Source organism: Lonchura striata, chromosome 5 (assembly GCF_050655825.1).
Source record: "Lonchura striata isolate lonStrDom1 chromosome 5, ASM5065582v1, whole genome shotgun sequence".
NCBI classification, from domain to species: domain Eukaryota; kingdom Metazoa; phylum Chordata; class Aves; order Passeriformes; family Estrildidae; genus Lonchura; species Lonchura striata.
The window spans coordinates 20886713-20911226 of record NC_140707.1 but is presented as its reverse complement, the minus strand read 5'-3'; the positions used below and the strand labels follow the sequence as shown (position 1 = coordinate 20911226).

General features: G+C 59.1%; 2 protein-coding genes across 16 annotated transcripts in view; one reads left to right on the top strand and one right to left on the bottom strand.

Moving 5' to 3' along the window:
* CTNND1 (catenin delta 1) overlaps positions 1 to 24514 on the bottom strand; it is a 31804-nt gene that overhangs the window by 709 nt on the left and 6581 nt on the right. Inside the window, exons 1-19 of one of the 13 annotated variants that reach the window (XR_014955531.1) lie at positions 16501 to 16644; positions 15438 to 15509; positions 15029 to 15187; positions 14301 to 14833; positions 10874 to 11337; positions 10597 to 10780; positions 10249 to 10366; positions 9788 to 9941; positions 9381 to 9398; positions 9063 to 9131; positions 8261 to 8388; positions 8015 to 8165; positions 7598 to 7790; positions 7393 to 7507; positions 6794 to 6881; positions 6400 to 6447; positions 6185 to 6282; positions 5952 to 6038; positions 604 to 5771 (exon numbers count right to left, since the gene is read on the bottom strand). Coding sequence is in view for 5 of the 13 variants with exons in the window: in XM_085580019.1 (XP_085436145.1) it covers positions 5922 to 6038; positions 6185 to 6282; positions 6400 to 6447; positions 6794 to 6881; positions 7393 to 7507; positions 7598 to 7790; positions 8015 to 8165; positions 8261 to 8388; positions 9063 to 9131; positions 9381 to 9398; positions 9788 to 9941; positions 10249 to 10366; positions 10597 to 10780; positions 10874 to 11337; positions 14301 to 14833; positions 15029 to 15187; positions 15438 to 15509; positions 16501 to 16695 (2904 nt within the window). In the remaining 8 variants the exon portion in view is untranslated. Of the gene's footprint in view, positions 1 to 603; positions 5772 to 5793; positions 6039 to 6184; positions 6283 to 6399; positions 6448 to 6793; positions 6882 to 7392; positions 7508 to 7597; positions 7791 to 8014; positions 8166 to 8260; positions 8389 to 9062; positions 9132 to 9380; positions 9399 to 9787; positions 9942 to 10248; positions 10367 to 10596; positions 10781 to 10873; positions 11338 to 14300; positions 14834 to 15028; positions 15188 to 15437; positions 15510 to 16500; positions 16810 to 17541; positions 17661 to 24514 lie in introns of those variants that run through there. The other 12 variants (XR_014955533.1, XR_014955532.1, XR_014955535.1 and 9 more) reach the window with 12 other exon arrangements.
* LPXN (leupaxin) lies at positions 889 to 3934 on the top strand. 3 transcript variants are annotated; one of them, XM_031504879.3, is made up of 9 exons: positions 889 to 1031; positions 1788 to 1891; positions 1993 to 2048; positions 2267 to 2372; positions 2452 to 2601; positions 2680 to 2853; positions 2920 to 3001; positions 3188 to 3336; positions 3413 to 3934. In XM_031504879.3, the coding sequence occupies exons 1-9, from the start codon at positions 1019 to 1021 to the stop codon at positions 3677 to 3679; spliced, it is 1101 nt and encodes a 366-aa protein (XP_031360739.3). In that variant the 5' UTR covers positions 889 to 1018; the 3' UTR covers positions 3680 to 3934. The 3 variants fall into 3 exon arrangements, with proteins under 3 accessions (XP_031360739.3, XP_085436160.1, XP_085436159.1); XM_085580034.1 differs by having other exon boundaries at positions 3188 to 3934; XM_085580033.1 differs by lacking the exon at positions 889 to 1031 and adding an exon at positions 1332 to 1503 and having other exon boundaries at positions 1993 to 2372; positions 3188 to 3934.

Below are 24514 nucleotides of genomic sequence, written 5' to 3'. Positions count from 1 at the left end.
TCTCATGGCCAAGCAGCCCTGAGCAGTGACACCAGCAGTGCCTCCTCTGGGCTTTGGGTGGCTCTCAGCATTCCTGGCCTGAAACAGGCCTGGACACAGCGGGTTGGTGGCCCTGGGGCCTTTTCCTGAGGCAGAGCTGTGCTAGATGTCCCTGCTGTGAGCAGGTGACAAAATGGTGTCAGGAACAACCTGACCCCTGAGGTGGCAGCTTGAGGGGCTCAGCTCCAGCCCGTCCCACCCATGGGGGCTCAGCAGTGCCCAGGAGCAGGGCCAAGGCAATGCCAGCCTGACCCCTGTGGGTGCTGGTGCCTCCCCACAAAGAGGATGGAGTCTGTGCCTCTTAACCTTTGCTCCCAAGGTTTTTCTGCCTGGACCAGGTGACTCTTTGGCAGGGCTGGTGGCCAAGGTGACAGAGATGTTGTTGGTTGCCTACCAGGTGCTGCCTCCTCCAAACACCCAAACAAGAGCCCAAAGGACACGCCAAGCCATGTGCACCCACCTCTGGCATTAACATTCCCCCAGTCCCTTGAAGCTGCTTCCACATCCACTGCCTGCTCCCAGCAGTGCCAGGAGATTTCTCTGCCAAAAAGGATTTACTGTTACCTGGAAATCAATGATGAGGCTCCAGAAGCGTTCCCCAAAGGCAAGGTTCTGCTGGAATGTGACAGCACTGCTCCATCCTGCTGCCACAAATCCATTCCCACACAGCACAGGGAAGCCATCCCAGTGGCCAGTGTCTTCTGGACAAGGCCTGGGTCAGCAGGACATCCATGTCTTGGCTTCTGGAGTTCCTTGGGCAGCCCACTGGCCAGTTTCTCTCCTCTGCAGCCCCAGCCCCTGTGCCCCAGCTGTGCCAGTCACACGTGCTGTGAGGCGCACAGCCCACAAAGGAAGCCCTGGGTGACAAACCCCGGCGTGAGGGGCGGAGGCGAGACCGGAACAGAGCCGGCGCAGCCTCTTCTGCCATCTCAGCACCCCGGGGTGCTGCCCCTGCCCTGGGAGCCCACACCAAGGCAGGATGGAGGATTTGGGTAAGTTGGGCCTCTCTGGAGCTGATCCTGCAGCCAGGCCTGGCTGGAGGTCACCTTTTTGGCACCTCCGGGGAGCTTTTTCCTTCCTGTACCTCAGGACCGGGAGGAGATGCCACTGAGGGGCAGCCGTGGAGCCCTGCTCCCTCCTGTGCCTCCCCCATCCCAGGGGACCAGTGGGGCTGGTGGTTGAGTGAGCACTTGGCCAAAAATGGAGCAAGCTTGAGAGCAGGAAATGGGCTGGGGCAGCGCCACAACCCTGCTGCACCCAGCGGGAGCTGGGAGCCATCCCTGGCCGAGGGTGGGGGAGCTGGGGTCAGGGAAGCACCACACTGCCGGGGGCATTCCCTGCTTGAGGGGAACAAATTGTCCCTCCCAGTGTGAGAGAGCCAAGGCAGAGAGGGAAAACTGAAAGGAAAAGTGCTCGGCCCACTTTGGGGGAAGTAGTGCTCTGGACACGCAGGATGGGCCCAGGGTGAGCTTTTCCCTGCCAGGACTTAGGCTGGGTCAAGCTGAGTCTGGCAGAGGTTTCTTTGCTGGCCAGGGATGGTGTGGGGAGGCAGGACCCTTTGCCCCACTCTCACTCTTTGAGAAGGCAGGCACATCCTGGACTGGGATGGGGGCTCAGGGCTCCTCGAGGCATTAGCAGCTGGCCAGCAGGACCTGCTGTGACCCTCCTTTTGCTCCTGAGATTTTGGGAGTGGTACAACACCGCAGGGTGTGCAGCTGGTGGGGCCTGACCCGGGTGTCTCTGTGCAGATGCTCTGCTGGAAGAACTGGAGCAGAGTTACTGCCTGACTTCCAAGGACCATGTGCTGCAGGGACCAAGCTCCAGCCAGGATGCCCAGCATGGCAGCTTGAAGGTAATGCCTGGGCACAGCTCATGATGGGGTGGTGGAGCTGGGCAGGGGAAGCTGCCAGGGGAGCACCCTGAGGGCTCTGCCACAAGGACTTGTCCTTTCAGGCACCGCTGCCGCCTCAAGCTCAGCCTCCAGGAGAAGGTTTGGATTCAGTGTACAGGTAAAAACAGCCGTGGGAGGGCAGAGCCATCTGGGGCTGTCCATTCCTTGCTGGGATCTGCCATCCAGGGTCACCTGGGACAGACTGTATCCTGCATACCCGCAGTGCTCCCTGCAGGAGCCTGTGGGAAAGAGCTGTGGTGGCAGGGGCGGAGGAGGGGGTCTTGGTCCTGGCCTTGGGGTGGACACCACAGCATCTCCCCTCTCTGCCATGTGCAGCACCCCTGTGCCAGTCCCAAAGCCGCTGCTCCCCTCAGCCCCACACACAGAGGCCGCCCGGCAGCTGGATGAGCTCCTGGCCGACCTGGGCCATACACAGAGCAAGGTGAGCGAGCCTTGGCCCTGGAGCATCAGGCTGGGGGGTTTGGCCCTCACCCAGACCTCACCATCCTCCTTCCTGGCAGCTGGCAGCTTCAGGGCAGGGAGTTGGGGTGCCCACGGAGTCCTTGCTGGACAATATGCTGGACAGCCTCACCCGGGACCTGCAGGAGCTGGGCATCACGGCCGCACCCGCCGGCGTCTGCGCCGCCTGCCGCAAGCCCATCGCTGGCAAGGTGAGCCCCGCCGCCAGCCTGGCACCCCCGGGCTTCCCCCGGAGCTGCCCTCACAGCCCCTGCGCCTCCTCCTCGCAGGTGCTCACAGCCCTGGGCAAAACCTGGCACCCCGAGCACTTCACCTGTGCCCGCTGCGGGCAGGAGCTGGACAAGGGGCCCTACTTCGAGCAAGGAGGGCAGGCGTTCTGTGAGGAGGATTATCACCAGGCCTTCTCCCCGCGCTGTGCCTACTGCGCCGGTCCCATCCGCGAGGTGAGTGAGTGACCCCCTGGCCTCCCCCGGCCACCACCAGCGCCCTCACCTCAGCTTTTCCTGCAGAAAGTCCTCACGGCCCTGGAGCAGACCTGGCACCCCGAGCACTTCTTCTGTGCCCACTGTGGGAAGATGTTTGGAGATGAGGGTATGTCCCAAGGAACAGGTGCGGGGATCTTGGCCCCATCCCAAGTCTCCCCTGCTCTTGCACTTACCACCCCATCGGACAGCTGCCCACGATCTCTCCCTTGCCTCCTATCCCGGATACCACCATGTCCATGTCCCACTGTGAGCCATGCCCAGGTGGGTGCCCATCCCCATCCCCTCCCCACAGGGTTCCTGGAGCGCAATGGGAAGCCATACTGCCACCAGGACTTCCTGGCCATGTTCGCCCCCAAATGCCAGGGCTGTGAGCGCCCTGTTATGGACAACTACCTGTCGGCCCTGCAGGGTGTATGGCACACCGAGTGCTTCGTGTGCACGGTGAGTGGGACGGCGGGGATGTACGTCATGGGGATGTTCCCAGGACCATGCCAGCCTTCCCCTCTTCCTCCCCCAGGAGTGCCTGACTGGCTTCACCGGCGGGTCCTTCTTCGAGCTGGAGGGGAGGCCCTACTGCGAGCTGCACTTCCACCAGCGGCAGGGCACCATCTGCCACGGCTGCGGCCACCCCGTCACCGGGCGCTGCATCACGGCCGCAGGGCGCAGGTACCACCCCGAGCACTTCATCTGCACCTACTGTCTGGGCCGGCTGCACAAGGGAACCTTCTGCGAGTACGACGACAAGATGTACTGCCAGCCCTGCTACAACAAGCTCTTTGCCTGAGCCCCAGGTGCCCAGCACACAGCCTGGATGTCCTCAGCATTGTCCCCACCATCAACATGCCTGGCATTGTCCCTGCTGACCCAAACACGCCTCATATCCCACCCATCAACATGCCTGCCGCTGGTCCCCCTCAGCCAACTGTCCCTAGCCTTGTGTCTGCCAAGCCAGGCTTCATTCCTTGTCCCCCTCCTTTCACAACATATCCCTGGCACTGCTCCTTGGACCTGAAGCAATAAAATACCTGGTCCTGCCTTCTGTTTACTGGTGGCTTTAGGGACAAGGGTGCAAGGCAAGGTGGGAGGGCTGGGAAATACCACATGGTTTGTCACAAAGTGACACCTCAGGGAGCTATGGAGACCAGCACCACTCCTGGAAAAAGCAGCTGGGGTCCAGCAGCAAAGCCAGAAACACCAAAGGGGCAGGCACACATCACACTTTAAAAACTTTATTTATATAAAAAAATCACTTTGTTTTAAAAGCGTTACAAGAGTGTGCACAGGAATCAGACAAGGAACGGCTTGGCGCTTCCCCCTCCCCACCTCCTTGGCCCCCCTCCCCACCAGGACCAAGGAGGAGAGAAGGGGGATGCTGTTTTTTTGGTTCATTTGGAATTAAAAATTAAAAAAGGAATTAGTGTTTTACATATTTAAAGGAAAAGAGAAGAGTTAGACCCCAGAACAAAACCCAACTGAGCTGAGGTGGGGCTGGAAGCAGGGCAGGCCCAGCCGGAGCTGTGGGGGAACTGGGGCAGGAGCAAGGCACCAGCTCTGCCCCTGCCACCTCCCCGTGCCCCGAGAGCCCGCCCTGGGGGGAGCCCCGGGCTGGGAGGGCTCCTGCTCCAGTTTGCAGCCTCCTACAGAGGCTTCCAGTTGCACAGGGAGCCCCAAGGCCCCCCAGAAGGTCACAGCACATGGATGTGCCCCAGCACCACAGCCAAGAGGAGGAGGAGCACATCCCAACTCCCTTGGCAGCCCAGGCCAGGATGCAGATAAGCACCCTGCCTCCTCTCAGCAAGGGCAGGGGGGTTGGGTTTCCCCCAAAACAGGCTCCCAAGCCCCACTGCAGACAGGTAAGGCTCCCAGCAGGGAAGGGAAGAGCTCAGCCCTGCCAGAAGCCCAGGAAACTCCCCTTTCCCAGGGAAGCAGCCAGACAGTACGATTCAAAGAGCTATTTCACAGTGGCAAAAGAAAGGCACGTGTCAAGATTAAGTCAGCGGGGAAGCGTCGCGGGATCCTGGCTCCAGGTGTCCGGCACAGTGCACCCCGAGCCGCCTGCTCTCCCCAAAACTCTGACCCATCTCCTCCCTCCAGGGGACCCTGGACCACGGCCCAGGACTGACCTCCTTCCTCACAGAAGGATCCTCCTCACACAGGCACTGGGTCGGAGCCAGGGCCCCATCCAGACCCCTCTGCAGGATCCAGAACTGGATCTCCCTTCCCATGCCCCCAAAGCCTCTAGCCCCCTAGAGCAAAGCAAGAGATGTTATTGCTGGTTTTTCTTTCCCTGGCCCCCGTGCCTCCAGCCCCTGGACTCTGGTCCTGCAGCCCTCAGGGAGGAGGGATGCTACTGTCGTCCCCACGGTGCTGGTTGAAGAGTGATCCCACACGAAAAAATATATCCTATAGGCAACAAAACCAAACCAAAAACAAGGCGGCAGCGAGTGAGGTCCCAGTCCCTGTCCCTGCAAGACACCTCAGAGCAGGGGGAAGGCGTGGGAGAGAAGGCAGCTCCTGGTCAAGGCAGAGGTCCGAGTCCTTGTGCAGCATCCACGCCGGCTGATCCGGCAGAGTCAGGCGGGAAGGTTTTACTCTCGGGAGGAAGGAGGTGGTGGAGGACGGGAGGAGAAGTTCTCAGTGGTGGTGTCCCAAAACAGGGAGGTGCAGCGGCCCAGAGGAGACCGAGTGGCCCGGGCTGCCCTGGGGACCCGGCCCAGGCATTTGGCTGGATGGTTGGCACAGAGAGTCCAGCAAAATTCCAACAATAAGACAAGGTAAAAGTCAGTCCATTCCACCATGAAGAGTTATATATTTATATATATAATATATTATCAACCCAAATGGAGCAGAGGCAGGGAGGCCAACTAGATCTTCTGCTGTGGAGAGAGAGAGGGACAGATGTTAAGGCTGGAATGGGAGTGAGGGCAGAGAAAGGATCACGGCACCAGTGATTGCAGCAGCAGTGATTGGAGCAGGATTTGGCTGGCCAAGCACCCCTAAGAGCACAGCAGGATCTGTCACCACTGTCAGATTGGGCAGGACACCGTGGGACATACCGACATGGGGGAGGGCACAGCAGCATCTTCCTCCGCCTCCTCTACCTCAGGCTGTGACTCCTGCCCCTCCTCCTCCTCCTCCTCCTGCTGCAGACACATGCGGTTAGTAGGGGCCATGGCATGGGGGGTGTTAGTTGTGGGAGCCCAGCTCTCCTCTCCTCTGTCAGACAGGACACTGATGTGGCATTTCCTGCACCCACCCCACTGTTCCCGAGTTAAAAAGAGCTGCTCACCATCAACGGCGCTCCCTTCACCGGCTCCATCTCTCCAAGGTCACCGGATCGGTCCAGTGTCCTGCCGTGGTCCCTCTCGTTGAGTGTGGAATAGTTGTCTGGAGCAGGAGAGGGGACAGTCAGTCGTGTCACCTCCATGGAGGGCTGCATCACCCCTGCAGGAGATGTGAACTCTGCTCTGCTCCCCACATACCCAGAGGGAGTCCCTCTCCTACCTGGTCCCATGTTGCTCATCTGGATCTCTTCCCGGGAGGATTTCTTGTCTGCAAGCATGGGAGAGCACATCAGGAACAGTTCCTGCACCCAGGAGCCACAGAGGAACTGTTCCATGCCCCACATGGGGGAACCCAAGGCCAGCTGCAGCTCTGTGACCCAAGGACACCACAGGACCTACAATGCCAGCCCCAAGAAGCCATCTAAGGCCCAAAGTGATGGCCCTGATGGCCAGAAGAGCCACCCAAAGGCCATACTAATGGCCCTGTGTGAGCAGCTGTGGCTGCCAGGGAAGCCAAAGCTAAAGAGCAAAGGAGAGGACAAATGCCAGCTGCCCTGAGTACCCACAAGGCAGAGGGAAGATGGCAGGCACAGGTGCAAAAGGCAAGCACATACCTGTTTTTTGGTTCCTGTCGATGAGAGGCAAGGTGCTGTCATCAAAGGAGTTGCCTCCTTGGGTCCGAGAGGCATTGCTCAGGTTCACCTACAGCAACAGACAGTGACCACTCAAATCCTGGCCCCAGAGGTGCCTTCCTCATCAGCACATTCCAGCTCTCCAGCACCAGCACAAACCCAGGAACACCCTCTACATGTGGCTCTTGAGTAAAGGGCCCAAAATAACTCAGAAAGTGCTGAAGCCCCCACTGCACCCCCATCAGTGCCTGGCCCCCAGCAGCAAGGGCAGTCCCTGCTTTTGGGAAGGAAACTGAGCCTTGGAGAACCCTGTTCTTCAACACTGCCACAGCAGCACTTAGAGTGACAAAATTCCTGCCTCATGCTCATTTGGGACACAGGGCATGACACTTTACAGTGTTCCTAGCAGAGACTTCCTGCTGGCCATTGGCTGAAAAACAGCACAGGGACACCTCTGTGGGTGCCCAGTGCCACCAGCAAGGTGAAGAGCTGCAGGCCAGTACTGCCAAGATCCAGGAACAACCTTCTCCCTGTTGCACAATCCCACCTACCACCCTGGCCACCACAGGGCATCCCCACACCTGGAAATCTGACTTCTTCCAGCCTTCCTTCTCAAGGGGCTTCCGCAGCTCCTTATAGCCCCAGACTGTCTGCAAGACGAGGGCGGCTGCCCTGACTTCTCTCTCTGAGCGGTTCCTAGACAGAGGAGAAGGAAGAGATGTTTGGAAACCCAAAGAAAGCGAAGCCCCTCTCCACCCCTGGTATCATCCTTTGAGCAGAGCCTACCCAGATTTGTTGATCAGCACAAGCTTCTCGATCCCCTGCGTTTCCCGGAGCTTTTTGGCTGCCTCAAGGTTGTCCACGATCACTTCATTGATAGTGTTGAGGATTGACACCACTGTGTCCTCAGAGAGGTTTTTGGCAGGGGTCTGCTGGCCTCCAGGCAGGTTCTTTACTAGGTTGGGGATGGCATGTTTACCTGGGAAGGATAAAGTGCTGGGCGTAAGCAAGCAGGGACTGAAGGGAAAACCACTGATAGGTGACATGTTTTGCTCTCCCTCTCTGTGGAGCTCGTCGCTCTCTGCTCCGCGTGAGGGCAGAGGCTGGGCTGATGCTGTCCCCACACACTTCCCCAGGAGCCAAGAGGAGAAGGAGGAAGCTCCTGCCTAGCCTCCATGGATACAGGGAGCGTGCAGCCCTCACCGATCAGCTCCTTGTTGCGCAGGTCCACGGCCAGGTTGCGCAGGGCCCCGGACGCCGCTTTCACCACGCGCTCGCTGTCGTGCGTCAGGAGGTCGGCGATGGCGGAGAGCCCCTTCTCCTGGCGCAGGGCTGAGCGGATGCACCGGCCGTACTGCGGGGAGGCACAGGGCCACAGCGTCACCCGGGGATGGCACCGCTGCCAGCCCCACGGACAGTGTTCCCGGCTCCCCTTTCCCTGGCACTCACCGTCCAGCTGCCAGCGCACAGGTTCTGGATGGCTCCTGCTGAAGCCTCCAGGATGGCTGGAGTCTTGCTTTCCTTTAGGAGGGAGATGTATATCCGCACCACTTCTGGCTGGAAGAGGAGCTCGTAGCCTGCCAGGAGGACATGGGTAGGAAGGATTTATCCAAGGGCTCTGCTAGTGTCTGCCTAATCCAAAGGGGCACTGCTGGGTAGACGAAGCTGGAAGCTTCTACCCAGGCTCCCAGGGGTGAGATTCTTGGCACAGAGAGGGCCAGACTGCCCTAGGGTACCAGAAACCTAAGCCACTGCTTGCTCAGAGGCTGTGATTCACACACAAGTGAAGCACTTGTCCCCAGAGGCTTCTGGGAATGACCCTTCCTCATTCTCATGGCTGCAGAACAATTTAACATAGAGATTTTAGCTTTAAACCATGCCTGTCCTTCATGCTCAGGAATGAAGAGCAGGCAAGAGGGCAACTGTGCTGGCAAGTCTGAGACTACCAGACAGTCTCTACAGACTACAATCTGTGTCACTGTGCAGTCTCTCACCCCCTGGGGCAGTATTTCCTTCTGAAAAGCCTGTCCTGAGGCAGCACTGACCTCATCCATGCAAAAGATCCTCACAACTACTGGCAGAACTTATGTTTTAACAGGGCCTTGGGTATTCTTGCTCCAAACCCAAGTTCTGCCCACTGGAGAGGCTCACTTCAATGGGAAACAGGTCCTCTCACTCACTAGTCTCCCAGACTGCTGTAGCAAAAGTTGCCCTGACACCCAAGCCCTGCACAGTCACTCAAGGAGCATACCTTTGGCTGGAGTTGTTCTTTTTGGAAAATCCACTATGTCGGCACCAGGGTCTTCTGGGAGCTTTTTACCTTCAAAGGGCAAGTGAAGAGGTGTGAGACTCCTGCTCTCCCCACCCACCTCGGCCCAACAGCTCTTTGCCACTGCAGGAACAAGCCCAGAGGCGAGCTGAAGCCAAGCGAACAGCATGTCACAGGAGGGGACATGGGGGCATTAGCCACACTGCAGGCAGAATGTGCCCAGCTGGGGAGGGGGGCAAAGAGAGCTGGAGAAAGCACCCAATTAAACCATGGAAAAAGTAAAACCAAGAGCGCACTCACCTCTGGAGAACCACTCGTCTATTGGTGAGGCGGAGAGAAGGACAGGAGAGAGGGGAGGCAGGAGGAGAGAAGTGCCAACAGCGTCATGGGGCAGATCATTTGGCAAGAAAGCAAAGAGAAGGGGAAGGGGCAACACAGGAGAAAAGGAAAGGTGTGGAATTAGTGGACATGTATCCATCACCATCCCGCCACCACAGACACCCACCACAGCTTGTGAAAAACGCTTTGGGCAAGCCAAGCAACAGCTCCCAGAGCCAGGGAAGCAGGGACCACTGCATCTCCAGAGAAAGTTGCCCTTCAGGCTTCACATGAGATGCCCAAGTAAGAACACAAAGACCACCCAGACCACCCTCAATACTTGTCTCTGTTCCCCTCCCTCCCTTCCCTGATGCTGCTGGCACACGAACCTTTGCCCTTCTTGGCCCCAAAGCAGCTGGCATTGTGGGGCCCGGCGTTGTTGGCAGGGACAAGGGGCGTCTCCTGGTAGCGCTCAGCGTGGGGGATCTCACGGTGGACTTGGTAGGACAGGTTCCTCAGCAGGCACACACAGTTTTCCACCAGCTGGGGAGAGAACCAGTGTCTGACTCAGACAGGGTCTCTGAGTACTCCAGGTCTGTGAGTGAGGGCCTGGCCCAGCCTTCACCTTAAAGCTCAAGGAAAATTCAAGCCAAGATCTTATCCAGGCTGATCAGGAAGCCCTGAATCAGCTGACAGTGGTGTGGGGATGAGTGACGCAATCAGGCCCCTGTTGGAGGGCCAACATTCCAACCCAAACTGCAGGCTGAGTGCCAGACACCTCCTGGTCCAAGAGTGCCAGGTGCACCCCACACAGGCTCTCCCTTTCCCAACACCAGTCCCACTGTGGTACCTTGCTGTCCGAGTCCTTCTGGCCGATCTCAGACTGCACGATGTAGATCAGGGCATCCACCAACCCGTCACATTCCCGCAGCTTCCGACGGGCCTCACTCCGCTCCGAGCTCACATTCCTGGCAGGCAGGAGAGACAGCTGAGGGACAGCCCACACCCCACACAACTCAAGACAGAAAACAGCTCCCGTAGCTCCCCTCACTCAGGGCAAATGCCTCCAAACTCAAGGCCTGCAACACCAGCAGCTGTCTTATGAGAGCAGCTGCTCCACAGTCCTCTGGAAGTCCAGGAACAGCCCAGAAGGAGCATTGTAGCCCAAACCCAGGCCAGTGCTCTGCCAGATCCATACCTAAGGCAGCCAGCGGTGTTGGTGAGCACCGACTCCCACTCTATATGGCGGGGTTTGGAATCCTCGTTGGGCTCCCGCTCCCAGCCGGAGCGGGGAATGACCACCTCATCGGTCAGGGCATGTAGTGCGTGATCCACGATGGCCATCTTGATAGAGTCGTGCGAGGACAGGTTCCACAGTGTCCCTGCAATGCCACAAGTGGAAGGTGAACACCTGGCCCCTGACCACAGACCCTGGCCCAGGGAACAGCCTGTCCCTTCCTCCCCGGAGCCACTACCTGTGATGACCTCGGTGAGGTCCATGTCGTGGGCCTTGCGCAGCAGGCGCACCAGCGCGGGCACCCCGTCGCAGTTCTTGATGGCGATCTTGTTATCCTGGTCTTTGCCGAAGGAGATGTTCTTGAGAGCTCCGCAGGCGCCGTAGTGCACCTCCTTCTTGGGGTGATCCAGCAGCCCCACGAGCACGGGGATGCCCTTCAGCCGGCGCACCTCCGTCTTCACCTTGTCGTTGCGGTAGCACAGGTGCTGCAGGTAGGCAGCTGCATTGGACTTGACGGCGTCCAGCCGGAAGCTCAGCATGGCTATGACCTCCGGCAGCTCTGGCTGGCGCCAGTTCCCCGGGGCCGGGCCGCCTTTCCGCAGGCTGTCCAGGCTGGCCAGGCTGCCCCGCTCGTGCTGGGCCAGCGGGGCCCAGTAGTACCGGTCGGGGGCCACTTCATCCACCAGCATGTCTTCATAACTCCTAGGAGAGAGGGCAGAGGGCGTCTGAGCACAATCCTGGACCTGGGGGAGGCAGTGCCCCCTTCCAACCCACCAGAAGGGATGAAGCTGAAACTTGGTCTCTGACCCCTGCAGAGGCAGGAGCCAGCCCTGGGGCACAGGTGAGAGCCAGCCCCACAGGCAAGGTGTGCAGCTGCCGAGTTGGGCACCAAGAGCCACACATGCTCCAGGGATCAACCTCATGGCTCCCAGGGCAGGCCCGGGGAAGAACCGTGGTCCCAGACCCCTGCCCTGGCCAGGAACAGCAGCTCTATGGACTGGCAGCACTGGGAAAGAGCCCAAACAAGCACATAGAAGATTAAAGTGTAACTACTGCCCTGCATGCCAAACATTTCACACCCCCAGAACATACACCTTTCAAATCCCAGATCCTCCCATTTTTGCAGTCACTAGCACTATAATCCTTCCCCCATCCAGGCAGAGGAATCCAGTAGATTTCCAGCAGAAAGAGATGGGAGGGGACAGCTCAGTCATCCTTGCTGTGCCAGGGCACTAAGGACATTCAAGCAAGACCCAAGGACAGGCTTGTACCTCCATTCCACCTCACACCTGCTCCCAGGGCTGCTCAGCCATCTCTGGAGCTCCTGGATCAGGCACAGGCAGCTCCTGCCCCTGAGTATCCTGATAAGGATGGTGGCACAGTCCTGCTGCTGCCATCACTTCCCTTTCTGCAGCCTCTGGTACAGGACTTATCCCAGCCACAAGCTTTAGAGCCACTTCCACAGTCACAAAACCCTCAGGCACTGTGGCACTGCTGTGGTGTGTGGTGGCAGGCTGCCAGGCCAGCTTCCAGCAGGTCCAGTGGGGACACGTCCCATGCCTGGCTGCTCAGAGGTGCTGAGGAGCAGCAGCACGAGGCTGGATCGAGACACAGCCACCAACACTTTGCAACACGGCTGGCACCTGATCCCACACCTGTGCCAAGACTCACACTCCCCAAAAGGGAGCTCCTGTCCCACCCTGGTGCTGGATCTGACATCCCATGGTGCTAGATCCCTTCCAGGCAAGATGGGGCTGGCAAGGAAGGGGAAGGACCCCCTTCCCTGCAGAGAGAGAGCTCTGACAAGCGCCCCAGAGCAGGGGCCGGAGCTCTCCGCAGCCGGTGGCAGCCAGCACGCACAGCGTCCCGCAGCTCCAGGCGCTCCTTCGGCTCCGCGTGCCTGGCGAGCTGCCTCCCCGAAGGAAGTCGTTAACAGCCAGGCTCCTGCTCAAGACAAACATCTCTGAGGCGGGGGGATGCTGCTCTCCCTGTTCCCATTCCTGTGAGCTAGGCAGCCAGTGTGGACAGTAACTGAGAAGGCAGGGGACAAGCCAAGTTCAACAGCACATGGATTCCACAGATTGCTGTGATCTTTATCGCTCTGCCTGGGGAGGAGGAGAGCTGGCTCAGGGGCCCACCAATCCATCTTTCATACCCTGAGCCATTCCTGCAACTCCGACAGAGCTGACCTTCTCCATCTATGTGACCCACATCCCCCAGTCTCCCACCTGGCTGCAGCTCCTGCACTTGACTTCTGTAACCTCCTTCCACTGGGATGTGGGGGAGCAGGAGCACAGACACTTTCCTGCACAGCAGAGGAGGCTCATAGTCTCAAAGGCCACCCAGGACACCAGGGAAGGTATACAAGCCAGAGTCTCTGGACAAGCAGCCAGGGGTTGGACACACTTGTGTAACCCCTTCTGCCCAAGATGCTCCGTGAGGTACAAGACCTGATGGCCATGTGCTCAAAACTGCCAACACTGGCTTGTCCTGGGCTGCCCAAGGAGGAAGAAGCCTGGAGCAGCCCTGCCTGCCCTCCTCCAGCCAGCACAAGCTGCACAAAGCAAGGAGGCTGAGCAAATCCATCTAGGTGAGCAACTGCCCCAACTGGTTCACCACAGCCCAGAAGCACTTGTGCTGGCACCAGCTACAAGGACAGTCAAGGCTGTTCCTTCAGTCCCTCTGGCAGCCAGGAGCCACCATGGATTTATAGCATGCACCTGGATCGGGCAGATCTCTACAGGAGCTGGGAAAAGCCTCCTTTCCCCCAGGTCTCTCCCTGTTGCCTGTTTTACGTCCCAGTATCTTTGGCCCCTGTGCTGAGCCTTACCTGTCTGCCTGGGCCCACTCTGGGGCACTCAGGAGGTGCTGGCACAGTCCCTTCTCCATCTCCAGGACTCTGTCTCAGCCCCTTGCTCCATCGCTACCTCACCACCCTCAGAGCCATCCCCCAACACCTGCCCAAAGCCCTGCTGACAAGCCCAGCCAGAAGCAAAGCAGAGACAGCTGGCATAAGAGACTAAAGGGCAGGAGTCATGGCCTCAGGCAGGTGACATCCTGAATGCCTGGCAGGACAGGAAAGACCACCAGGACCCTGCTCTGGCCTCCAAGAGCAGTGTAGCCCAGCAAGCTGGAGGAGCTGCCATCACTACAGACACACAAGGGAGAGAAGCTGCTGCTGCCAAACAGGTTGAGCAGCTTCTCCCGCCCTGCCCTGCCCTGCAGCAGGGTCGGGCTGTGCAGGAACGAACTCTGGTTGAGCCCTGCTCACCCCAGCCTGGGCTAAGCTCCCCTTCCCGGGGGGCTGCTCTTGGCTCAGGGTGAGCACAGTCATGGAACTGCAGCTGCTCCCAACACACAGCCCACACAGGCACCGCTCCCAGAGGGATATGCCACACTGGGGCACATACAGCCCTGGTAGCACAGACGAAAGGGCCTGGAGCTACATCCAGCTGCCCATTGGAACTCCTGGCTAGAGGACAACCGGCTCAATTACCACCCAGGTTTAACCACCAATTAAGCAGACAATTAGAAGCGGATGCAAGTTCTCTCCTGTGTGAGCCGCATGTGACTCAGTTCAGAGTGTTGTGTCCATGGTCCTCCCTCCTCCAAGGATGGTAAAGTTCAAGGGACCCCAGAGCACCCCAGAGACTCCTGCAACGTACCTGAGCCGTCGTCGAGCATCAGACGGGGTGCCCGCCCTCCTGGCCGTGCCATAGTCAGACATGAGCCCGTAGTCCACATCTTCGAAGCCCACACTACGCTGGTCGTCCTCCAGGCCGTAGGGTTCAGGGTGGAAATGGTTGAGGTCCATGTTGCTGCCCCCAACACGCACCTGGGGCTGGGGACCGTAGATATCCTGGCGGCTGGGGGCCCGGTAGGTGTCCATGGAGGGGCGGTAGCGCTCGTCAATGCGGGTGACGCGGGACAGGCTGCCGTAGCTGTGGTCGCTGCCCGGGTACCCGTCCTCGTAGGGGCGGCCGTAGCCGTCGGGGTAGTGGTAGTTGCGAGGGAGGGTGGCCGTGCCCGCCGGGCCCAGGTAGCTGCCGGGGCCCCCGTTGCCGTTCTTGCGGAAGTTCCTGTCCATGGTCTGGACGTAGTTGCTGGTGACGGGGGACGTTTCCAAAGGCAGCCCGTCAGGCCCCACCGGCACCTGCTGCACCGTCCGGGTGGTCACAGTCTTCACCACTTTCTTCACCTGGAAGGGGTGACACACATGCAGGGCATGGTCACATCAGGAATCCCACCATGCCCCTGTGTTCCCGGATTCCCCTTCCAGCCCAGCATCTTACTTCAGGTATGTTTCACGCCCTGTTTCAGCTCATGGCAGAGCACCCAGCCACCAGGGTCCCTCGCCATGCCCTGTCCCTCGATGATGTCCCCAGGCCCATACCGTGGTCTCTGTACGCCGAGTTGTCCCATCATCTGATGTCTCCACAGACACAACTGACATGGCCCCTTCTGGGTCCTCCTCCATGGTGTACGTCTCCTCCACGATCTGGCCCGGGTCCTGCATCCTGGGGATTGTGCTGTACAAGAGGTGGCTGTGGTCCTGAGGGGAGAAAGCGACAGGCAGTCAGGCCCTGTCACCAATCTGTGCCTTCCTGGTGTCAGCTGGATGAGAGATCTTTCTTCACTGGGAGCTCTGATACCTTTTGGAAGAAGGTACCTTTGAGCCAGGGTGGCTACACAAGGAGCCCAAATCACCCTCTCCCAGTTGGAATGGGGACACTGGGGCACTGTCCTGCACCCTCCCCACAGCAAACAGGCTGCCCACAGCCAGAGGGCTCAGCTCCCCCTACCTGTGGCCCGTTGAGCTTCAGATCTGAATATTTCTGCCTTTCCAGGTCAGCATCGCCCAGGAAACGTCCGTTCTGAAACACAGCAGGGCAGCAGGTCATGTACCCATCCTCACTTCCCTGCAGGGCCCTGAGCAGCCCATCTCATGCACCTGACAGAGACACCCACCATGCACCCTATGGGAGCCCCCAGCAGAGGAACACCATCCTCAGGGGTGTGTGCCATATGCAGCAAATCCCCTCTAGGTCAGCCTGGGCAAGAGTCAGAGGAGACACCCTGACACCCCAGCTCGCCCGCACTCTCCTGACCAAATGGCCATGACCCTTCCCTGCTCCCTGGCAGGGCCCTGGAAGCCTTCCACATCTCCTGACACAGGAGTCACCAGTGACCCCAGAGGCCCCCCTGGGCCTGAGAGAACCGCGTGGTGGCCGATCACAGGCTGCTGCCGTTTGACACTTGAACTCTTCCTCTGTCCGCCCTGCCCTGCCCCACAGATCCCTCCTGGGACCACCACCTTCCACAGACAGAAATGCACCTGGCTCCTGCACACCACCATGCACCAGCCCTCTGAGCACCCCTCTCCAAGACTGAGCCTGAGAAAGTGAGGAGATGCCTCAAGCCAAGGCAGATGAAACCACATTTCCAGTCCTGTAGAGAAGATCTCTCCCAGCCCCAGTTTGGCCATGTTGGGACAGACTCCAGGGATTTGCCCTTTGTCACACACAGAGGGAGACACACACTCCAACCTCAGCATTTCAGCTGCCCTCCAAGCAGCCGAGTGGGATGGGGAGCAGAGATGCTCTGGAACTGAGCACAGCCAACCTCTGACCTTCCCAAAACCAGAGCAGAGCCGACCTGGCACCAAGACCCTCCAGACTGGCACCTCCTCTCCTGAAGCCTGCCTGCCAAGGGAGGTCTGCACACCCCCAGACCGACTCCAGTACACCAGTGCCACAAGAACAGCCGGGCCCTCCTCCACCTCCCGTATCCAAGGAGGGCTGAGGGGAGGCAGCTCCGGGGGCTCCAGGAGCCTGTGCACACCCCTCTGCCAAGGGGGTGTTTTACCTGGTGCCGCCGGGTGAGCGTGCCGTTGGCCAAGCCCGGGCCGGCGTCCTGTGGGGAGACCCGGACTCGCTCCAGCTGGGCTGAGACATGGCGCCGTTCCTCCTCCAGGGCCCGGGTCAGCTTCTCGAACTGTGCCTCCTGCTCCTTGACAGAGGCAAGGATGCTGGCGGTCGACTCCACTTCTGAGTCGTCCATGGGTGACGGGTGCCCAGGGTGGGCAGGGCGGGGGGCACGGGGAGGCACAAGCAGAGGCGGCTTGGTGTCAAGGGTGGGAAAAATGAGCCAGAAGGGCAGGAGCCCCTCTCTTCACTGCGCATGATTTTGGGGGAGGAAAGGAGGAGAGAAGAGCGGTCAGAAGAGACTGATTTCATTAAGACAGATTTTCAGAACAGGAAAATAATAAAATCTTATGGCATTAACACCCGCTCCCACCCATCACCAGAGAGCTGGCAAGAGGGTCCTGGAGCAGGACTCAGATGCAAACTGCGCCAGCATTGAAGCTTGGAAAGGTGGCATTGTGGGAATGGAAGGTGACCCCAGCACGGCAAACAGCTGGGGCTGAGCCAAGTTCAGAAAGCTGCTGTGGGCTGAGGGAAAACCTCATGGGCAAGGAAAAGCTGCGGGCAGACAGTGGAGGAGGGGAGGGCATATCCCTGGGGTGGGGCAGGGGACACTCCTCAAGAATGAGAAGTGACCCACATCCTACTACTTCCTCCAGGGAAGGGCGGAGGGAGAGGGCCATGCCACTTATCTGTTCCCTCCTCTCTAGTACTGTAAGCAATGTGGAGACAGCCCTCACTCCACAGCTCCTTCCTAGCCAGGAAGGAGGATGGAATTAATCCTTTAGGGAGATCACATGAGCCCCTCTGACAGCTGCCAAAACTCACCACCCTCCAGGGCTCTCCCACCAAGGATCCTGAGCCCACAGATCTGGGAATGGGCTTCTGCCTGGACCCCTCCAACACCCCCTCCCAAAGGAGAACAGCAAGTGAGCCACAATCAACATTTGGGTACAGAAAGGCAATATTCTTCCATACAGACCTGTCAGAGGAGGAAGCTCAGGTTTGATTGGCAAAGGCACGGGACAGCCAGGTCTAGACGCAGAGAGTCATGGGAGAAACAGCCCAGCCACCACAGTGAGGAAGCAGGAGGGAAGAGAGCTGCAGGGACAGCGGGAGCAGGTTAAAATCACACACAGGAAGCCCTAAACAGGAGGTAGGGCAGGCACGGAACCGGGAAGCGGGCGCCTCTCACCCACCCCCGACTCTGAGGGATGGGTCTGGAAGGGCCAGTGGGGTGACAAACACGGTGCTGCTCCCACAGCAGCCCCCCCAAGCTCCATGGAGACTCCAGCAGCCCTCACTGTTCCCACCGACAGGAGAAACAGCAGAGGTGCAGAGGAGCGGCCAGGGCTCAGCCTCCACCCCTCCTGCGCAGCCCGGCTGAGTCCCTGCAAGCCCGAGAGGTTTTCCCAAAGCTGTGCAGTCATGGCAGGCATGTGGGGACTCGCTCGAGCCGGGCAGGCAGCACAGAGGCTGCTTTCCCACGGTCTCCAACAACGGCTCTGCCCACTCCACTCCCCGGTGCCACCGCCCCAGAGGGCCGATAAGGATGACCTGGGGCTGAGAGCTCGTGCAGGCAGCATCCCTGTTCCCACCACCTCCTGCAGCCCCTCCAGACCCATCCCGCAGCACAGCAGAGCTCAGTAAAGTTTTCTGATCTGTCAAACCCCTCCCCACTCCTCCTGTGGCTCTGCTCCCCAAAGCCTCCCTCTGGTACAGGCGCGTGTCAGCCACGGTGGCACCGCCGCAACGGAGCCCAGCCATCCAGGACGGATGTTTTCCATATGCTTTGGAGGGCGCCCACAGCATGTTCCATCATCTGGTCACTGCCACTCTGTCATCTGCCTTCATCAGTAAAAAAAAACCAGTTGCTCTACTCGTGCCCACATGGTGCCAAGCAGGAGAAGGAGCTGTAGCACACCCACCCCCCTCCAGAGCCCAAGCAAGCTTTTGGAGGCTCCTAGACATGACTCCTGGCTCATTGCATGCAGCTTTCCACCCCTCCCACCTTGCAACAGGTACTCCCTGAGGTTTTTCCAACAGCTTGGCTCCCAGAGCCTTGTATGGAAATGAAGGAATGGCTCTGACCCTTGCTGTTCCCCTGCCCTGTGGATTTGCAGGATTCTTTCAAAGGAGAGGGTTGGTGCCTCCCAGAACGGTGCTGATACATCCCAACTCTCATCTATGAGTAACATTCCTTGTCTCTGGTGGCTACCACCCACTTTAAGCAAGGGCATAGATCCCCAGCCTTTCCAGGACTCCCTGATGGAAGGGGAGTGGATCCTTGCCACATGCCAGTGTTGTCCAGCAGGACACAGAGCAATCCTACCACCCCACACACCCTATGTAACTGCAGCATCCAAAGTCCCAGACAGCAAATCTTGTTGGGATTTGTTTCCAGAGCGGTATTTCAGCAAACCCTTTAGAAGAGAGGAACTGTGGAGAAGCAATCCTCCACAACATGGCCTTGTCAAAGCAGCTGTGCTCCCTGGCTGGCCCTCAAATGTCCCAATGCAGAAGAGGCAGATTTTTAGGGCACAGGAGGGCAGAGGCAGCTCCCTGACGCAAGGAGAGACTTGGCTGGTCTGGTCTCATGAAAAGGATCATGCCTGCAGCAAGTGTAGACTACCAGGGTCTGGATCTGTGGGAAGCATGGTCAGGAGATACAGGAGCCCCAGAAGATTCCCTTGGCCCCAACATGGCTGCCAGGCAGGGCCCACACAGCCCACAGGGACACCCCAGCCCCAAATCCCCACCTCTGCACATTCTCTGGGAATGGGGCTGGGAAACATGGACACTAACAATGAAACTTGCAGGGCTGTTAGGGCCCCAGATAAGGGGCCAGAGCAGCTGTGAGGCTGTTTCCTTCCCGTCCCTTCCACAGGGAGTAAACATAACAGCAGGGGAAGGAACAGGACAGGTCCTGCACCCTCTGGCTCCAGTGGATGCTCAAGGAGGGGCCACCTGAGGGTCTCCCAGCAGGATCAGGCCATGTTAAACAGAGAGACTCAGTGCTGGGGGGCTGTACTGCCTACACAGTTTGCATTCCTGCCCTGAGCACTGGACACAGCTCCACAATGGGCAAGAAGTGCCAGCAGAACAGGGTCTCTCCCAGTTTTCCTCCACCACCAGGACAGACCAGCTCCCTCTTCTCTCATTCCAGCCATTGTCTTCATCGACCTGGGATTAAAGATGTAATTACAGAGAGGCAGTGCCAGGTCCAGAGAGGTCAGCAAGAGCTGTCTCCTCAGACACAGCCAGCACTATCCCAGCTGGAGCATGGCCATTCCTTGGGTTTGGCACACAAACCCCAAACTTGGCCCTACACCCCCCCAGCTGTGAGGAATTTGCCCCACATTCAGGGATAGGGCCCCTTGACACATCCCAATGCCATCTGGGGCACTCAGTGGCCATCTCTGGAATGAGACAGGGAGGGCAGCAAGGGAAGAGCCTCAGCTCTGCATTCTGCTCCCTCCAGCCAGTGAGCTACTCGTGACAGTGCAAAGCCAAGTACACAGGAACCCGCAAGAGTGAAATTCCAGGGATCGCTTTGCGCCCATTCCCCTCCTCCTCCCCCCCAGCCTCTGAAGATCCAACTACAGAGCATTCTTCCAGAGCCAGACCCTGACCAGCTCTGAGGATGGCTCATGAAAGCCTTTTCATCATCAGAGAGGCACTTGCTGACACACCCGTTACTTAAAAACCCCAACAAGCCAAAAATACTTCAGCTGGCTCAGTTCAGGGCAAACCAAAAAGCCTAAGGACAAAGCACATCCTGAGAAGATTCACCCCAGAGGTAGAATCCTTTCTGTCCCCCCAGCAATCAGTATGAGGGGACCCCAGGAAACAATGCAACAACTCAGGAAGTTTCACACCTAAATTTCCCTGGCCTTATCTCCCAGCTCCCTGACACCAACCTCACCCTGTGCTGTGCCCACAGGTCCCAAAGCCAGAGCGGGTCTACTGGAGAGATGTCACAGAGCCTGGGGAGCAGAGCCTCCTTCCTGGCTAGGAAGCAGCTGCCAGCCCACCTGTGTGCATGGAACTTCCCCACCACAATCTCCCTATCTGGATAAAGGCTTGGATACAGTCAGACAGGCACCCCAAACCCTGAGCCCTCCACAGCTCTTCTGCTGCAGTCAGCTGTGACACAGCAGGTTCTTCCAAAACCTCTCAGCCCAGCTTCTCCAGCAGAAGTGCCTTCCCACAGAATAAATCCTTTGCCTGGAAAAATAAATTTCCAGGGCCAAAACACAGACATACCCACATACCCACCTAGAGTTCACCTGCACCCTCCTCTGCCAGAGGATGGAGTCCAGGCCTTGAAGGCTCCCGATCAGGAGTGTTTTTCTGGAGTCTGCCACGGAAAGATTAACCCCAGGGCCCAGACCGAGCCAGCCCATGGGGAATTGTACTCCACAGGCCAGGAAAAATGGACAAGATCCAGCAGATAAGACTCAGGCTGGAGGCTTGACAGGCAGCACTGCTGCAGCACAGGGGACCTCCAGCACAGTCCTCTACATGGATTCTTCCAACAATCTTCTCCAGCCCTGCTCCATGCCCTGTGTCCCTAGAGAGCTGTCACCCAAAGGTCTTGGGATCCCTGGGGCTGAGGCTGTTGCCTCAGCATGGAACACTTTGGGCAAAATCCAACCCAAGCACCTACAAAGTCAGAATCTCCTCTGCCACATCATCCCCACCCCAGCACCCTGCTAAGGGACACACCAGATGCGCACTGCCATCGTCCTGCTGCCACCAGGGAGGAGGAACAGAGCTGCATCAACTCTGCCACATCCCAGCCCGTCACACAGCTTTACTGCTTGTTTGTGAACCCCAGACACCTGTCCAGCACATGGCAGGCTTTGTCACATGGCCAGACACCCTTGGCAGCCCCCCACACCATGAAGCATGAGAAAAGCCCTTCTCCAGCTCCAGAGTCGAGATAGAGACAGTCCCTCATCCAGGCTGGCTGAGCCTCTGTGGGGCTCCTGGGCCAGACCCACCTGCCAGGCTGACAAAGAGGGATGCGCTTCTTGAGGAATTCTGCAACACAGTCCCCACTGGGACTCCACTCCAGTAACTGGCCCTTCTCTCTCAGACCAAGGGCCTGAGGAGAGCCAGCTGGCTGCCCACTCTCTGAAAGCTCTCAGCACCAGATCCCATCCTCAAGAGAGAGAGGAAGCAACAAATTCTCCTGGTTCCAGCTGCCTATCATGATGCACTTAGGAAAAACAGAAACTCCATCAATAATTCAAGCCTGCAATTGTCCGAGCGCTTGCAGTGCACTTGCTCTGCACAGGCTCACAGCCCTGCTAATTCGCCACAGGCTTCTGGTCAGTCTCAATTACCTAAAAAATAAATGAGCCAGCATCCTTGGCATCTTTCCCCATGCCAAGCACAGGGTCCAGGCTCACACATCAACCCTTAAGACCTCAGCCTGGCTGAAGCAGTAGGATATGGGAGGGAAGACCACAGGCCCAGGCTCACCTGTTCCTGTTTCCAGCTCAGAACATCCATGGCCCTCAGGCCATGGGGGGGAAGCAGGACAGCTGGTGGTGGGCAGTAGATCCCATATCCCTGTGCAGGTGAAGGAGAGTTTTGGCTGTTTCTCTCCCAACTCCAGAGGCAGGAAGGTGCCCACAGCCATCACTTCAAAGGAGCCCACCCTTGAGGGACCCCTGCCCAGGCTGACACATCTTTGCTGCCAGGTTGTGTGAGCCCTTTGCTCTCACTCCCCAGCCTAACCTGGCCCTGCCAGAGCCTACATCAGGAGAGAGGTTTCCCCACACCTCCTGCCCTGGGCTCCAGCTGTCCTCCCTGGTCTCCAGGAGCGCTCTTCTGGCTGAGAGGTCACAGCGCACAATGGACTTCGGGCAGGCTGGGAGGAGGAAAAGGCTGCTCTGGCAGCAGGTTGGACACCGCCTTGGGCGCCTGCCTGCTCTGGCCCAGCCCCACCTTTCCCGGCAGGGAGCCGTGCCCCAGGTGCCGGTCACCGCAGGAGCCCGGCGGGTGAACACCCAGGAGCGGCGCCGCGGGCAGGGATGGGCAGGGAGCCGCTCCTCCTCTGCCCTTCACACCCAACTGGTTGGACTGGCAGCGGGATCACCACCTGGCCTACCTCACCTGCCACCCCCAGTGCCAGGGATGATGGACACGTAGCCGGGATGGGTTGGGAAAGCCTCCCTTAGGAGAGGGGAGTCACCTGGAGATGCAAGCCGGGCGCAGATCGCACCTTATAAGGGAGCAGGCAGGCAGCCAGGGAACAGGATGAGGAGGGAGCGATAAGGACAGGGTGGGGCTGGAGGGGAGGAAGCAGAAGCGTGGGTCGTTCCCTCAGCCAGGGCAGGGGGCCGAGAATGGAGATACCCATCGGGTCTGCAGGACGGGTCTGGACACAGCCGACAGTTGTGAAACACGGGCAATCCCCTGGGGATCTGTCCCTGGCTGCGCTGAGGTCACCGGACCGGTGCCACCCCAGCAGAGCACAGAGCAGTGCAGGGTCGGCTGTGGAGAGCTGGGATTGTTCTGTTGGAATGCCAGCAATCCTGCAGCGGGGCAGCTGTTCCCCTAGGCACATTGGGGCCACTTGCCCCTCTCTGAGCACAGCTAGGACACAGCATGCCAGGAGCTCATTCCTTCCAGGAGAGCCGGGAAAGGGAAACTGCCAGCCCTCTGCACCGACTGGATGGAGCACTATGGCAAGAGGAAGAGAGATGAGCTTCCCCTCGGCATTTGCAGGGAGGAGAGGGCCGCAGGAGGGCAGCCAAGCCGCTGGGCTCCAGGCAGAGACTCCGGGACGGCCGCAGGACTGGAGCCTTCCTGCCAGCAACATCCTACTGCATCCCACTGCCCACGGACACCTCCGCAGCCCTGGTGGCACCGGGCACTGCGGCGAGGGTCCCCACCCTGGGGACAGTAGCAAGCAGGGTCCTGCCACCCCTCTGCACCAGCCCCACGACTCAACACCCCCAGGCCCAGGAGATTCACATGTCGGGAGCCCTGCAGCAGCACAAAGGCGGCTCTCTCCTCGCTGTGGGAATTCGCAGCTGAGCGCTCAGCAGGGACAAAGGGATTTCACAGGCACATCCCCAGCCGGCGGCCGGCCTCCCTCCCCCCGGCGTCCCCGCTTCCTGTCACAGTAGCACCAGACCTCGGGGGCGCAGCAGCAAACAAACACCCAGCGCCGGATTCTGGGAATGGGGCCAGAGCATTCCCGGGGCAGGCCACGCTCCGGCAAGCCAGCGGGCTCCTGCTTCACCCCAGCGTCTCCCGGGCAGGGGGAGGCAGCAGCCCCCGGCTCTGCCACCGCGGCCCGAGGTGAGCGGGGCGGACTGCAGGGCAGCCCCCTGCTCCACCCAAGGGACGGTGGCCACCTCGAAGGGGGGACATGAGCTGTCCCCACGGCCACAAGGCTCAGGGGACGCTGGCGCTGAGCTGAAGGTCAACGAGGCCCCCCAGGCTCCAGCCACGCCAATGTCCCTGCCCTTCACCCGTACCCCCACCCTCTGCTACGCTCAACTTTCCCATTCAGCTGCCTCTCTCCCGCAGGGAAAACAAACACACCAGAGATAAGGGCCGTATTGGCAGAGTCCAGGGAGCAAAGTCCCCTCGGTGAGACCTGAGGCTGCCTGCCCAAGCCGAGGGCATGGCAGATGGGGAAACTGCTCTCTCTGTCTCCCCATCCCAGGGGCACATCAGCTACTCCAGAGCTCACAAGTGCTGCTGGCTGTGCCCAAGCAGAGAGGCGACAGTCTGGTGGACAGCATTTCCAGCAGGATTAGGGGCAGCCTGCCTTCATCAAGCCACAGGCACAAGCACCTGAAGCTACCTGTGCCAGCCCAGCGCCCAAACACATGGATCTGGGACCCTTCCCAGGCACAGAGCCCTTCCCGCACCCCTCTTCCCAAGGAAGTCACTTGAGATAATTTCCTGTCCTGCACCTGCAGCCCCAG